This window comes from Vigna angularis, chromosome 5 (assembly GCF_016808095.1).
Source record: "Vigna angularis cultivar LongXiaoDou No.4 chromosome 5, ASM1680809v1, whole genome shotgun sequence".
Classification (NCBI taxonomy): Eukaryota; Viridiplantae; Streptophyta; class Magnoliopsida; order Fabales; family Fabaceae; genus Vigna; species Vigna angularis.
In genome coordinates this window covers 32,085,186-32,100,369 of record NC_068974.1, presented here as the reverse complement: position 1 = coordinate 32,100,369, position 15,184 = coordinate 32,085,186, and the positions used below count along the sequence as shown (strand labels likewise).

At 30.8% G+C, this 15,184-nt stretch overlaps 1 protein-coding gene across 1 annotated transcript; it reads right to left on the bottom strand.

Annotated features, from left to right (window-relative positions):
* Positions 1-10,078: 10,078 nt before the first annotated feature.
* On the bottom strand, positions 10,079-13,289 carry LOC108339855 (zinc finger protein WIP3). The gene is made up of 2 exons (XM_017577073.2): positions 12,678-13,289; positions 10,079-11,026 (listed from the first exon to the last, which is right to left on the bottom strand). Exons 1-2 carry the CDS (start codon positions 13,194-13,196, stop codon positions 10,577-10,579), a joined length of 969 nt encoding a protein of 322 aa, XP_017432562.1. The 5' UTR covers positions 13,197-13,289; the 3' UTR covers positions 10,079-10,576.
* Positions 13,290-15,184: the final 1,895 nt, after the last annotated feature.

Here is a 15,184-nt window from a genome sequence, read left to right as displayed (position 1 = left end):
CATTTTTATTATTTAATTTTGAAAAGTTTTGCATGTAACTAGAGATTTTGCATATATGGTTCTTTTAGGACAAAGATGAATTTCTATTAGTATAGGGTCATAAATATATGTTTATGCTATTTATTTGGTTCATATAGGAGAAGTTCAAAATTCCACTTTAAATCTAAACAAGCTTTAACAAGTTAGAAGAGTAAGTTAAGAGTTTTCTTTTTTATATTTATATATATATTACTTAAGGTAAATGATACGGGATGTCAAAGTCACTTAGTCACAATAATTGATTTTACACATTTAAATATGCTTCAAATGTTTAGTATGTGAATAAATTGTTTGGTTTAAATAAATGAATTCAAAATGAGAGATTTTTTGTACGTTAAATAAAAAAAATTAAAATATTTCAATTTGATCAATTTGGTTCAAGTTGTTGATATTTTGGAATAAAGTCTTCAATGTTAGACATAAGAAATAAAGATAAATGTCAATTTGAACCATTCAATCTCGTAATATCATAGAGAGTTTCAAAATTATTTATTAGGTAAAATTCAATTAATTGAAAACCCAAAAGTGTTTTCAAAACTTTAAAACAAACATTTTAATTATTTCTAAATGATAAATTTTGCTTATCTTTCATCATATTATTATATTGTTAGTCAATACATTAGGTTAAATATTATTATTAAATATGATTAATGATGAATGGATGATAATTTTAGTAATTGAGTTGACATGGAATGTGTATAAATAAAAGTGAATGGTGTCATGGTTGTGATATAACATTGATCAATAAATTTTGAAAAATAAAAGAAAATTACAGAAATAGTTTTTTTTTTTTAAGTTTTAAGTCCCTCCAATCCACTTTATTCAGTTATATCTATATAAATATTTTTTATGCTATCCAAAAACTATGTGGTAATGATTTTTTGCTAAAACTCATTTTATTCTTATGTTTTAAGCCAAGAACAATTTTTTATTATGTGTTTGACCAGATCAAATGATTCTAAAGTCGAGAATCTTTTATCTATAATGAAAGTAATGTGCATACTCGCAAAAGGCAAGACAAATGATTTATGAAAACTTGTGGATAGGGATCATAATAAATTCTCTGCTATAGTCTAAATTTGTATACAAAAATATATGTAATTAGCTAAATTTCAGTAAAAGTATAGTTAATAGACCTCATTCAATTATTGTGGGGAATAAGTGCCATTATATATTTACCCCTATCTTTATACCGTCTTCATATTTTTAGTTTTTTTTTTTAATTTATTAGGTAACGAAAAAAGTTATATTCTCAATTTCCTTTCATTTACATAATTATTGTTTTTTTAAATAATTTATAATTTTCTCTTAATTATTCAAGGTATTTGATATTCAATAAATTTATTTAAATTTTTAGCTATTTTTTAATAGTGAGATCCTCAATTACACTTTTTTTTCTTTATTATAAGAATTTTGGTAATTACTAATAAATTTTTGTTGATGAAAATAAATTTGTTAATAAATATAAATTTATTAACGTAATTAAAAATGTATTGATAAAATACATTTATAAATTAGAATTTACATTAATAACGGTGTATTTCGATTGTAAAATTAATTGATAAGTTGTAATTTTTGTTACTGATAATTTTTTTAAAAACAAATCCATTAACAAAATAAATTATAAATTTTATTCAAGTTTAATGACATTTTTTTATATATTAAAGAGAAATAAATGAGTGTAAAAAAAAGTGTAACATCTCATTTTAATAGTATTAAACTACTAAGATATATATATATATATATATATATATATATATATATATATATATATATATATATATATATATATATATATATATATATATATATATATATATATATGATAGTAGAATTACTTAAATGAAAACAAACCTATCTTTGTAGATCCATTTATCAACTCATCTATTTCGCCTTCACCTCTTGCTGAAACAACTGAAAAGACCATCTACCTAAGCTCACATCATTTATGTGATAATCGCAAAAGAGAAAACACAAACAAACAACCAAAGACAAAAACAAGGGTAAGCTAGATGTAAAAAAAAGTTATCATAAACTTAAAACATTTCATACATGAATCAAGTGTAATATAAATCTAACCAAACATCTTAACATGCAATGACCTAGACTGGACTGTCCGGCTTTAGAATGAATGTCGAGCTATGGTAGGTTGTGCACTTGTGATGACCTCTACTGCTTTGCAAAGTCATTGTCAATGGGTTTAATCTACTACACTCACAAGGTTAGTCTATTCCAGCCTTGGATCATACTATAAGCACCCAAGACTAAGACCTCATTCTTACTCTCACTACATGTGTCAATCTTCTCTACATGAGAATGGAAGACCATTAGAGTGTCAGGATAACCCCAAGACTGAGCTACCTACATTCATTCTAACAAGACTTGAAACCACACCAAGAATTTCCACCTTGGAACTAACTTTCATAACTTTGAAACCATTAATATCACTTCAACTTTACATTGAATCCATTTGAAACCATATGCATATTCTTATTTCCAATTCATATTATAAATCAATTCATACTTCACAATAAGTATTATAAATCAAGCATTCAAACAATCTCATACATTGAACACACCTTAAGAAGTATATAAAAACTTATAGTTGAAAATCTTATATTTTTGCTCAACCACCAAGTCTGCTCGCTCAGCTAAAAGTGTCTGTCAACCCACTCGCTCAGTTACAAGTGTTTTACTTGCTCAGCGGATAGATTCACTCAGTTAGACTGCATATCTTATGCATCTTTCTCAACTTCTAATACTCCTAGATTATATTCTAAATTAAAATGGACCTAAACCAATGTGTATCACCCAACTTAAACTAGTTCTTAACTATTTTACAACAAGATTTTAACTTAAAAACAACTAAAACCTCACCTTAGAGACCAAAATTTAATTCTACAAGTTCTAACTCATTTTTTATCAACTTAGGAACTCTAACAAGTCAAAAATGATGTACCAATACCCTTCAAAATGACCATTTTGACACAACTTAAAATTCAAAATCTCACTAGTTCAAACCCCTAAAATACACTTGAACAACTTTGCAAATACTCCAAAATGACTACCACTCCATTTTAACACACATATCAGCTAATTCTCATCCCAAACAAGTTACAAATGACCAAAATAACATGTCCTAACCACCAATTCTCACCTTAGACCAATAATTCTAAAATCCACCTATCAAACCTCTATTTTTACTATAGAAAACGATTTATAACTTAGTCCAAATCACTTCTTCTCAACTTCCTAACCAAATTGATACCATCAAGCATTTAAACAGAAGCATTCATGCAATTAATCAATTCTAAACGAAAACAGTAAGGTACACTATCTCATTCAACCAATTTCCATCATTTCAAACATTCAATACTTAATAACAATAATCTTTAACACAACCAGCAACATACATTAGTTATACACACCATTAAATAACAATTCATATATCATAATTTAACTAAGATAAAACACTAGTTTCCCTTACCTTTCACTGATGCCACTGAATTCTAAGAAGGTCGAAACTCTTGCTTCTAACTCAAGAAACACCTAAAAATCACCAAATCGTGATCGGAGTGAGTCTTTAAGACAATAGATTGGCAAAGAATCAAGAAATGAACATCAATGATACATGCGTTGGGGTTTCCTAAGCATGATCATAAACAAATAACAAATGGAAAAAGAGGTAGAAACTTACTTGGTCTAAACGAAGAACTCATCGGTTAGAAATATATATTATTTAGCCGTGATCTCATAAGAACTTCTTGATCGTTAAACAAATGATCGAGAAGTAAGATTTCGTAGAAAAAAGGAAGAGAAAACTAAGAGAAATAGTTTTAGAGAAATGGTTTGTATTTTAAATAATGAGACGAGTTTAAAAAATTCTATTTATATTAGTAAATTATTTTTTTAAAATAATCAATCTCATTATTTTAAAAATATTTATAAGCTCTAATACTATATTTTCTAGATTCTTAAGAAAGAAAAAAGAAGAATAGTGGTCGACATATATAATCATTCATTATAATTACTTAACATTTATCTAATTTTTATCTTAAAATTTATATAATTATAATTTTTTTTCTTTATATTTGATATTAAAATTAAGAAACTACATATCTTTTAATACTTTATGCTTCATAATATCACGTTGAGTTATTGTAATTTTTTTAGTTCTTTTATAAGAGTATTTAATATATATTTGAGATAATATGTGAATGAATATGAGCGTAGATAAAAATCATTAATTATATAAAATGAAGAAAATACATTTTTTTTTATAAAACTAATACGATACTATTAAAAAATAGTGATATAAAATTAAATTTAACCTATTCTTTTAACTATTATTTTAATAGGCTTATGAAGAGTTCATATTATAGATGTAAGTGGAAGATTTTATTTTTGTTTTTCAAAATGGAGCGTGATAGGAAACAAAGAAACTTTGGATAAATCTAAAGAGGAAAAAAAAACATTATGAAAATGAAAAAAATATGTTTAGTTTGTGCCTTAAATTTAGAACAAACAACATTTATTTTTATTATCAATGTAATATGGGTTAATTACTTATAAGAATGTCACCACTCACCTTTTTAACGACACTTTTACCAAATAATTTTAAATTCATTCTTTTTCTTTTTCTCATTACTCAATTACTCTAATAATAGAACTTATTTATATCTATTTTATTTATCAAATTTCTTTAGTGAAAATTATTTAATATTCACTAAAGTCATTCTCTCATTACACTAAGTAACATTATATTAATAAAAAATAAAAAAATTTAATAATTTGAAACAGAAATAATTTTTAAAGTATTAGAATTTCAATTATTTATTTCTTTGAATGAATTATAGAGCATGACTCCAAAATAAGAAATTATAGAAAATTGTCCTAGTTTTGTTTTTTTGGATTTTTTTTTTAGTACGAAATATCTTCTATTAACAAAATTCCGCAATATAATCCATGTCAAGCAAACTAAAATTATATTTATGCAAATAACAAAATCGTATAATTTAATTATGTCAAGTAAACTAGAAATTTACCAAAATTCATATAAAACATAATCTTCAACTAGGTTCATCTAAATCAACATGCACATTGTTTGTTTTTTTTACAATTATTACTTTATTAGTGTAAACAGATGACAGATAGGTGTTGAAGTTTCTCTAGTAAGGATGGTGATATTACAAAATGTACCGTATGAAATATGGATCGAGCGGTTATTGAATAAGGTCGATCGGTCTATCCGTCATTGGTCAACCTGGTCAAATGGTTTGGACCGTAATTGGGCCTACAGCGATAATAAGCTACTTCAAATGGTAATTGGACTAGCGCTTAAGTGGTTACTGGGCCAATAGTCAAGTGAATGATAAAATAATTAAAGATATCTGATTAAAGATATTTGATAAACCAAATACAAAATATTTGATTGAAGATATTGATAAAGTCGTTTATGGGTAACTAACCGGATCTCCAGGTAAGGTTGTTTTTATTTGATCTATGAAACACTTATAAATATATTAATAGGGCCAAAAGCCAGGTACGTTCCACCTACGCATTATTCATTCTCCACTACTCTCAAATACTCAAACAGTGATAATCATTCACTAAATATTCAACCAAGGGCCGAGGCTCTTCAACAACACGCCTAACTTGAACGTCAGAGTGTCTTTTGCAGGTACATCCCCCCTCGTCAAGAAGGAGACCGATCGGTCAGCAGCAGGAGATTGAAGGTGACAGAGCGATCCACACTCCACACTAAAGACCAAGCGATCCATACTAAAGACCGAGCGGTCCATACTGAAGAAAGGCAGGCGATCCAAGCATTCGGAAGCAAGGAAGACACGTCAGAACAGGTTAGTTTCTCAGTCCCATAAAATCCTATCGAAACATTTTGGCGCCCACCGTGGGGTCGAGCGGCAAACCCAATGGTGACCACGAGGAGCATGGAGGAGCACCAGAGATTTGATAGCGCAGATGCAAGCACAAATACAAGCACAAGCAAGAACCATACAGGCGCAGGCCCAAGCACAAAAAGAGATGCAGCGAAAGCACGCAGAGGAGACTGCGACGCTTAGGGCGGAACAGGTCCATACCGAGCGGTCCGCCTCAAACCACGAGAATGGAAACGAGGGAAGTAGTAATCGGCAACCATCCCAACACACCAACCCGAACGGTCGAGGAAGGAGAGGACCTTCGCCCATCCAAACCGTTCGGCCAACCACCTTACTCCCTTTTACGGCGACCATCATGCAAACTCCAATGCCAGAGAAGAATCCTCCGGTATTAGAGAGGTATGATGGCTCAACGGATCCCGACAATCATCTTAGGATCTTCACCAATGCAATGAAGTTCTACACGGACAGTGATCCGGTCATATGCAGAGCCTTCTCCTTATCGCTCAAGGACGAAGCATTGGAGTGGTATAACACTCTTCCCCCAAATACAGTGGATTGCTTCGCCACTGTAGAAACCCTCTTTAGAAGTCAATACGCCTCTAATCAGAAACAGGAGATAACACCAGCGAAATTGGTAAATACTAAACAAGAGAAAGGGGAAACTTTGAAAGCCTTTATGAAAAGGTACAATGAAACCGCACGGCGAGTTAAAAATGTTAATCACACTTTTATCATCAACAACCTGCCTTCATGTCTGAGGCCAGGATATATTGCCGAAAAACTATATGCGCAACCACCAAAAACAATAGAGGAACTTCAGGAAAGGATAGTTGAGTTTGTTCATATGGAGGACATGAGGAGCTCAATGAGGAAACAACAACAGGAAGCTTCTGCTGGCAGTAGCGAGAAAGGAAAGATCCTTCGTTCGAAAGATTTTTCCCGAACGCTCAAATTTACTCACTATACAACGCTTAATGCGTCGAGAGCAGAAATTCTGAATGAAGCCCTTAATGTTGACCTCCTCTCGGTAAAAAATGTTGAAACACCTAGAAACGCGGATGGAAGGAAGCATTGCCAATATCATCAGAACCGGGGACATACTACTCAAGAGTGTGTAACACTAAAAGATGACCTCGAGAAGCTTATCCGAAATATGGACCGAGCGGATATTGAATAAGACCGATCGGTCTATCCGCCATTGGTCAACTTGGTCAAAATGTTTGGGCCGTAATTGGGCCTACAGCGCTAATAAGCTACTTCAAATGGTAATTGGGCTAGCGCTTAAGTGGTTACTGGGCCAATAGTCCAGTGGATGATAAAATAATTAAAGATATCTGGTTAAAGATATTTGATAAACCAAATACAAAATATTTGGTTGAAGATATTGATAAAGCCGTTTATGGGTAACTAACCGGATCTCCAGGTAAGGTTTTTATTTGATCTATGAAACACTTATAAATACATTGACAGGGCCAAAAGCCAGGTACGTTCCACCTACGCATTATTCACTCTCCACTACTCTCAAATACTCAAACAGTGATAATCATTCACTAAATATTCAACCAAGGGTCGAGACTCTTCAACAACACGCCTAACTTGAGCGTCGGAGTGCATTTTGCAGGTACATCCCCCCTCGTCAAGAAGGAGACCGATCGGTTAACATTAGGAGATTGAAGGTGACCGATCGATCCACACACCACACTAAAGACCGAGCGGTCCACACTAAAGACCGAGCGGTCCATACTGAAAAAAGGCAGGCGATCCAAGCATTCGAAAGCAAGGAAGACACGTCAGAACATGTTAGTTTCTCGGTCCCATAAAATCCTACCGAAACAGAAAATATCTTTTTGATTGTCTAGTGGTTACATTTAGTTCTTTTAGATATATTTATTATTATGATAATTTTTTTTAGATAACTGTATTAATACTATATTTATAATAATGATTATTTAAAAGCTAAAATTTAAAAAATGGTTAAATACGTTTGTAGTTCCTAAACTATCAAGCTGACTTTATTTTTAGTCTCTCTTTCAAACTAGGGTATTTTTTGGTCATTCTCCTTTAGGAAAACATAATTTTTCGTTCTCAAAAATCAACGGCGTTAAAAAGAAATTGAGCTGACTAACGATGGAGTGTCATGTCACCTTTTTTTCTGACACTAAAAAAAATGACGTGGCACTCCATCGTTAGCCAGCTCAGCTTCTTTTTAACGCAATTGGTTTTTTAGAAAGAAAAATTATGATTTCCTTAAAAAGAAGGACCAAAAGATACCTTAGTTTGAAAGAGGGACTAAAAACAAAATCGCTTGATAGTTTAGCGACTAAAAACATACTTTAACCCCTAAAAAATTGTTTATATAAAACAAAAATCCCTTTTGTTAATAGAATAGATAAAGATTGAAATATCTTATTTTATAAAAATAAGAAAAAAATTAATGAAATGTCCAGCTGGCTAAATCATGTACACATTATTTGAGAAAAAAGAAACATTGTGAACAAGTTACATACGACAAAGTAATTAACAAAGAAAACAATTTCCTCATAGGTATATTAAGTGAAAAGTATTATAAGATGGATGAAACTGTAAACCTACTTTTGATATTGATAGATGAAAGGACATTGGATGAGGGAGATACTTTGATTGCGCAAGATATTGCCAAAGATCACCATATTCAACATTAACTTAACCTAACTACCATAAGTCACTTAAAGGGAAAATGTAACTTTTAAATATCAAACCATATTAAAAAAATTAAATAATATATATTAAAAATATTTATTTCTCTTTAAGATTATTGTGATTGTGATCTTTCCCTTCTCCAACGTTTTCTTACCCCGACAAAACTTAGTGGAGGTCCCTTATTTTCAAGACCAAATACACACACTCCATTTTTTTTAAGGTCCTACTTTTTGCTTTGGTCAAGCCTACCTCAAAAACCCTCTATTTTCAAACTCTATTTCTCTCCCTTTAATTATCTCCCTCACGTGTTAAGAAATTTTTTATTTTTCTCTTTAAAACAAAAGGGGATCCTTCAAACCCATCATCCCTTTGTCAAATACACATATGCATGATCATCACCATTTTGGATTTTTTTTCACCAAATAATAATAAATTAATCAACAATCACACCAAGAATCAAACCAATTTATTATATCTAGTTCTATTTTTTTTTTTAAATTATAGAATTGATCTCTATCTACGTGTGGGGGTGGATGATTTGGTAGTCATCATGCCCCCAAAATGGACTCTAGAATAAAAGTTTATATTACTTTGAATAAAAAGGATTTAATAAAAAATTCTCAATATTTTATTTAATATGATTTTTTTAATATTTTTTGGTAATTTACTTTCTATTTTATTTAAATTAGTGTTAATAATTTTGAACTTCTCTAAAATTGTGAATTGGTTCTTGTAATAACCTTCATCAGCTTTCACCATCGCTCCAAAATGGTCACCACTCTAAAATTTATGAGTATTTTGTGATTATTTTTTCCATTGTCGTAAGTTATTTAGGGTAAAGGGGAATGTTAAGGGGGAAAAGGATCATGCATTATAGATAAGCACTTTCTAGTGTTCCTTAAATGAAGGGCAGTTAATAATTAGACTCCTAAGAAAGGTGCAAACATTGTCCAAAACCCTTTATGGATTAGGACAATGTTACCTTCTGTATAATAATTGAATGTTTTCTTTTCTGAAAATGGTTGGGTTCATCACATCATATCATGTTTCACATAGTACATCTTTACATCTTTACATCTGCATTGCATAATTATCAGAAACAAAATATTTATATACATAAATAAAAAAATTATAGTAATTTTAAACAGGGCATATAATGATAAGTAATAGAATAAAACTAAATATTTAGATATTGTTAGACTCGTAATAAAAATGATGTACAATTGTATGAACTTTCATTTAATTGAAAAGGTATGTTCTTGATATCATTTTCATTCTTTTAATTACTAAATTTTCATTTAGTCATTTTATATCTGTGTTTATCTGTCATTTTTGGATTAATAATAGGATATACAACTTGATCAAAATCAATTTTCAAAGTTGTACTGAGATGTCTTAATCTGGCTTCACGTTTAGCATTGTTTAAGGTTGAAACTGCAGTAAAACATCATACAGAAGACTAAGAAAATTCTGCAACACAGTGGTTATCCAAATATAACAGCAAATTCATAAGAAATATTTAAACAAGACTTTACATGGTATTATAAAGTCCTAGAATGAGGGTTACCATTGAGTAATGAAGCGGATAAATTTCCTCCATATTTTACAGAAAAGTAAACATGACATAACACTTTGTCTCTGTGACTATGCCAAGAAAATTCATCTACTTCATCACTTGAGGCACCATCTTATTAGCTAACCAAAAGCATGCAAATTCAGTTCAAACCTCTACTGATAGCTCATCACCACCCTGCGAGTGCTCGGTAGCAAACCTTTCCCTGAGCCTTCATGTCTCAGCATTGTTGAGAATTTTTTGTTACTGAGCACAAGGGTACTGACCAAACTCTCTCTACTACAATTACCACTACTCAAGGTTCTAAAACCATAGCTGCATCCACCACATTTGTCTGCAACTTTTTTGTTTGGTAATGAGGAAAAGCTGTAGAATGTTAATCAGATCATGCATGATGATGAGCATTGAGCTCATCTTCATCAGAGCCAGTGATGCATTCCTTCTCATCCTCAAAAGCTTCAAAGGGAGGATGAGGGTTGTGTCCCTTTCCAAAGGACCTAATATGGTCCTTAAGTGATCTTTTGTGCTTGAAGTCTGAGCCACAAGTGCAGTACCACAACTTGCCACAGTTCTTCTCGTGAGTCCTCCAATCACCTTTCACTGCAAATGTTTTCCCACATTTTCTGCACATAAAAGGCTTTGTGCCGTGCTTCCTTTTGTAGTGCGTTTGGAGGGTTCTGAAGTCCTTCAAAGGCTTCGCCCTTGGATGGTTGATGTTGTTCTTGCAACCCTGCGCGCAGCAGTAACATGGCAACCTTAACATTGCTGCTGGTTGTGTTCCTTTCAGTGAATCTGGTCCTTTCCTAAATTCTGATCCATGACCCCACATATGCATCTGCAAATCAACAAAAATTAAGTTCAGTTGAATTGAATTCACATAATTAGAGTACATACACATTCATGCTCATTAATTAATTGATCTTAGTTAAACTTTCTTGGAAAACTTTTTATTTTCTTTAGTTTCTTTTTATTTCTCTAGTTCAATCTTTACCGTTCAAAAGTTACATTTATATTTCTTGTTTCAAAAAACAATGAAGCCTACTATATTTGACCAAGTATAGTCCTTTAGTCCTTTTTGTGGCCTAACTGTGGCCATTGCTGCAAATAATCATTAATCTTAAGTGATGGGTCTAACATTTTTTTGTATCTATCTATTTGAAATCAGAAATTCTACATATATATATAGAAACACACATATACAATGTAATTAAAACTAAAAATTCAAAGGTTTAAGTAGTTAATTTCTTTCTCAACCTTGGCTTATATATGGATGAAGATTATGCATTGGAAAGGAAGTAAAAGCATGCATGCATATGAAGATAATTACAATATTCCCCTTTGAGATGAATTGATGAAAAAGAAGCTTTTAATTTAAAAGTGACGGGGAAAGGCTTGAGGGACATCACGTACGCGCCACCTAGTGCATTTTTTTCTTAAAGCATGCTAATTAAAGTTAAATTATGTGACTATTTAATCTCTTTTTAATGATTATCATCATTGTCATTATCATGTAAAGCATCTACTTCAGTTTGGTATGGATAAAATGCAGCGAATTCAAATTCAGTAGGTATATATATGCACACAAGCCATGGAAAACTACTCAATGCTGTACAAAGTTAAAGAGTAGTTGTGGAAAACAAAACAATTATTGACTCTGCTCATGAGTTTGGTTTCGATGAAATGCATGTATATGTTACAAGAAATTTCTTCTGAAAGTGATCGTTGTATTTTAAGTATGATAACATGATCATAGTTGCAGCAATTATTTATAGAACAGAAAGAACTCCTTCATCATAACTTCTTTTTTCTGAATATACCTAGCTAGGTAGCTAAACTCACCATTGAAATGCTACACATAATAAAATTTTGTCTTTTAGTAGCAAAGGACGTAATAATTAATTGTATTGTGCTTTTTTTCTGAAATAAAACTGGAGGCAATTTCTGAGGTGATGATAAAATCTGAAACAAAGTTTGTCGCAAGTGGGGTGCAAAGTCTTTGAGTGAGTACATGATAGTACTAATAAGCTTGCATTTCTCCACCCAATGAATCTTGAAATCTCATTAGAGGAATCACATAAGTTAATCAGTATGTTTAGTTTTAATTGAAACAAATCGTAATTAATTATTGTGATCATGTTTCAAAGGTAGATCAGGCATGTGCAACAACTATATTCCCTCATAGTGGTGGTGATCTTATCAACATGATCAGCTCCTAACTTCTGCTACAAAGAAATTCTCCACAGATATGAAAAAATTAAAATGGATCAAACTTTCAACCTGTACTGTTCATACTTCATCTTTATAATAAAGCTTCTTCATTTGTCTTCTTCATAAACATCTGTTAACTTTACTTAGACATCATTATGATCTTTTGTCTCTAATTAATTCACAGTTGCAACTTTCTTCAACAATATTTTTCTACTTTTCTTGGCAAATCAAGTTTCAAAATTAAGATATGTGAGAAGTTGAGAAGCAATTTAACTAACCTGCATGTTGTTATACCTATTGAAGGTTTTGCTGCATATGGAGCAAGCAAACTGCATCGGTCCAACGAGGATCTGAGCTGGGGTTGGAATCCAGAACCTTCTCTCTTGGTTAAAGGAGCAGCCATGGAAGCTTCTCTTGGAGGAAGCTTCTTCTTCCTTGACATGGAAAATCATCTTCTCATCATCATCATCAACAACCTCATGATGCCTTTTAGCACTGTCAGGCAAACCAATGTGCAAAGCCACAGTGACTTGTTCAAGCTTTTCCTCTTTCACCTCAAAACTTTGATGGTGGGCTTCATCTTTTGAGGCCTCAATGGGCAAGAATTGGATGGTTTCATGAACAAGGTCATGCTGGGTGAAGGAAAAAGAAGAAAAAAAAGATGAAGAAGAAGAAGAAGAAGAAGTAGATATTGTGTTGGAATTTAGATATGAAGGAGAAGAACATGGTTTGAGCCACTCAATGAAAGTAGGAGCATGAAGGTATAGATTCTTATTGTTCTCCACATTGCACTCCATCAAACCCTTGTTGGATTTAGAGAATTATCTTCTCTCTTCCTCAGAAAAGGGTTATGTTATGTTATGTATATGTGTGTGTATGTTCAGACTTTATGGTAGAAAGCCTGCACTTATAATATGGTTTGATTAAGGAATGGAGGCTTTGTTTGTCTTTATGGACCTTTTCTTTTTTTCTTTATTTTTTAACCCTTACTTTTCTTTTCTTTTTCTTTTTTTTTTCCCTTCTTGTCCTTTTATTGTTTGTTTCTTTTAGGGAGAGACTAATGGGAGGGTATGAAAATGACATGCAAAATTAAAACTCACTCATTTATTGGAAAGAATCCTATAATAGTCTCAACTTTGAATTCTAATCAATGCTAGTCGTCAGATTGGGAAAGATTCGCCTTGGTCATCAATTTTAGAAACATCATATTCATATATAACCTCTTCAATAAGTTTAGCAAGGAATTAAATTAACTAAAAAAAATTCCAATAACATTTAATTCCTTCAATAAATGCACTTCCAAGTAACTATTTAAACTTAATAAATCAATATAAGGAGAGAAAATTGAATCTTAAACAAGGAATTCAATCAATAAGGTAGACCTTGTAAAATTTCCAAAATAACGAGTGTTACTTTCAATAAATAACGAGTAAATATGTTTTCTACTAAAAAAATGTTTAGTTTATAAAAAAAAATTACTCAAATGAAATTTTGGGATACGATATTGTCATATTTTCTAGAACTAGTAATATTCCATTTATTTATTTATTTATTTATTACAGGCTTTGAACTTTGATTCTTTTCATCATGAAGGCATAGGCTTTTATATACATGTATCGTGTATTTAACTTTTCTTTGTATGTATAAAGACTGTGTAGGAGTTAAAAAAATGGAATTGATTTTTCTACAAACTAAAATTATTTTTCGTAAAAATTAAAAAAAAAACTTTTTTATATGAATTGGTTTATGTATTGAAATCCGATTGGTATAATGTGAAGGGTATTTGTGTTGATGAAAGATTTTTGTGCAAAGTGTTAAGATGGTATGCATAGAGTTTGTGAAACATTGACCTTAAGACGGCATTAAGTGGTCAATACCTAAACAAAGAAAAATACTATAAATGACGAACAAAAGGAAAGAAAGACCTTGACATAATGTTATCTAGTGCTTATAAATATGTGCATCGTGTTCCTTAACTTCAATAAGTCAATAATTTAAGGAGAGAAAATATGGTGCCTAATTCATCATGGCTGCACCAACTTACAAATATTTTTCAATCCATAAATTAATATTTTATAAACATTTTTTTCATATATATTACTTGTATTGTTTTCTTTTAATTCTTAGTTTTTTTTTCAATTACAAACAGTTTCCAACGTTTAGCTACCATCTTCTAATTAAAAGGAAATCAAAAGCTTATTTTTGGATATATCTTACTAAAACCACACCTCTAATTAAAAAACTAACAGGATATAGAACCATTGAATGTTGTATTGAATTACGATACTAGAGATATTGCAACAATATTCTTTACAAATCATCATACGAAATTATCATTAAAAAATGTTATGATACTGTTTTATTTAGTAAATATATTATTAGTAACATTTGTATACATTATATTATGTGATACTTTACTGTAAAACAAAACTAAAATTATCCTCTTATTATTATTATTGTATAACTATTATTATTCTTTTTCTATCATCTTTCCTCCTTCTCACTCCTCCAATTATGACTCTTCCTCCTTCAACTCTAACTTCTCCTCATTCTCATTCTCCTCTTCATTATTTCTTCCTCTGGAAAATTTGATATCTATTTTAAAAAGTTGAGTTACTAACAAATATTTTGAAAAAAAGTTAAATTATCAACAAAGTCAAAATGAAAACTTTAACACTCATTTTATCAGAAAAATTTGCCAATAATAAAAATTATAATTTATCAACGAATTTTATTGATAAATCTATACTGACAAAAAATTTCATTGATAATTAAAATTCTAAAT

Bases quoted from the DNA above. Each gene is read 5' to 3' on its own strand.
- LOC108339855 (XM_017577073.2), bottom strand. From the start codon at position 13,196: ATGGAGTGCAATGTGGAGAACAATAAGAATCTATACCTTCATGCTCCT. The intron at 11,027-12,677 runs GTTAGTTAAATT...GTTGATTTGCAG, and splicing joins ATAGGTATAACAACATGCAG to ATGCATATGTGGGGTCATGG.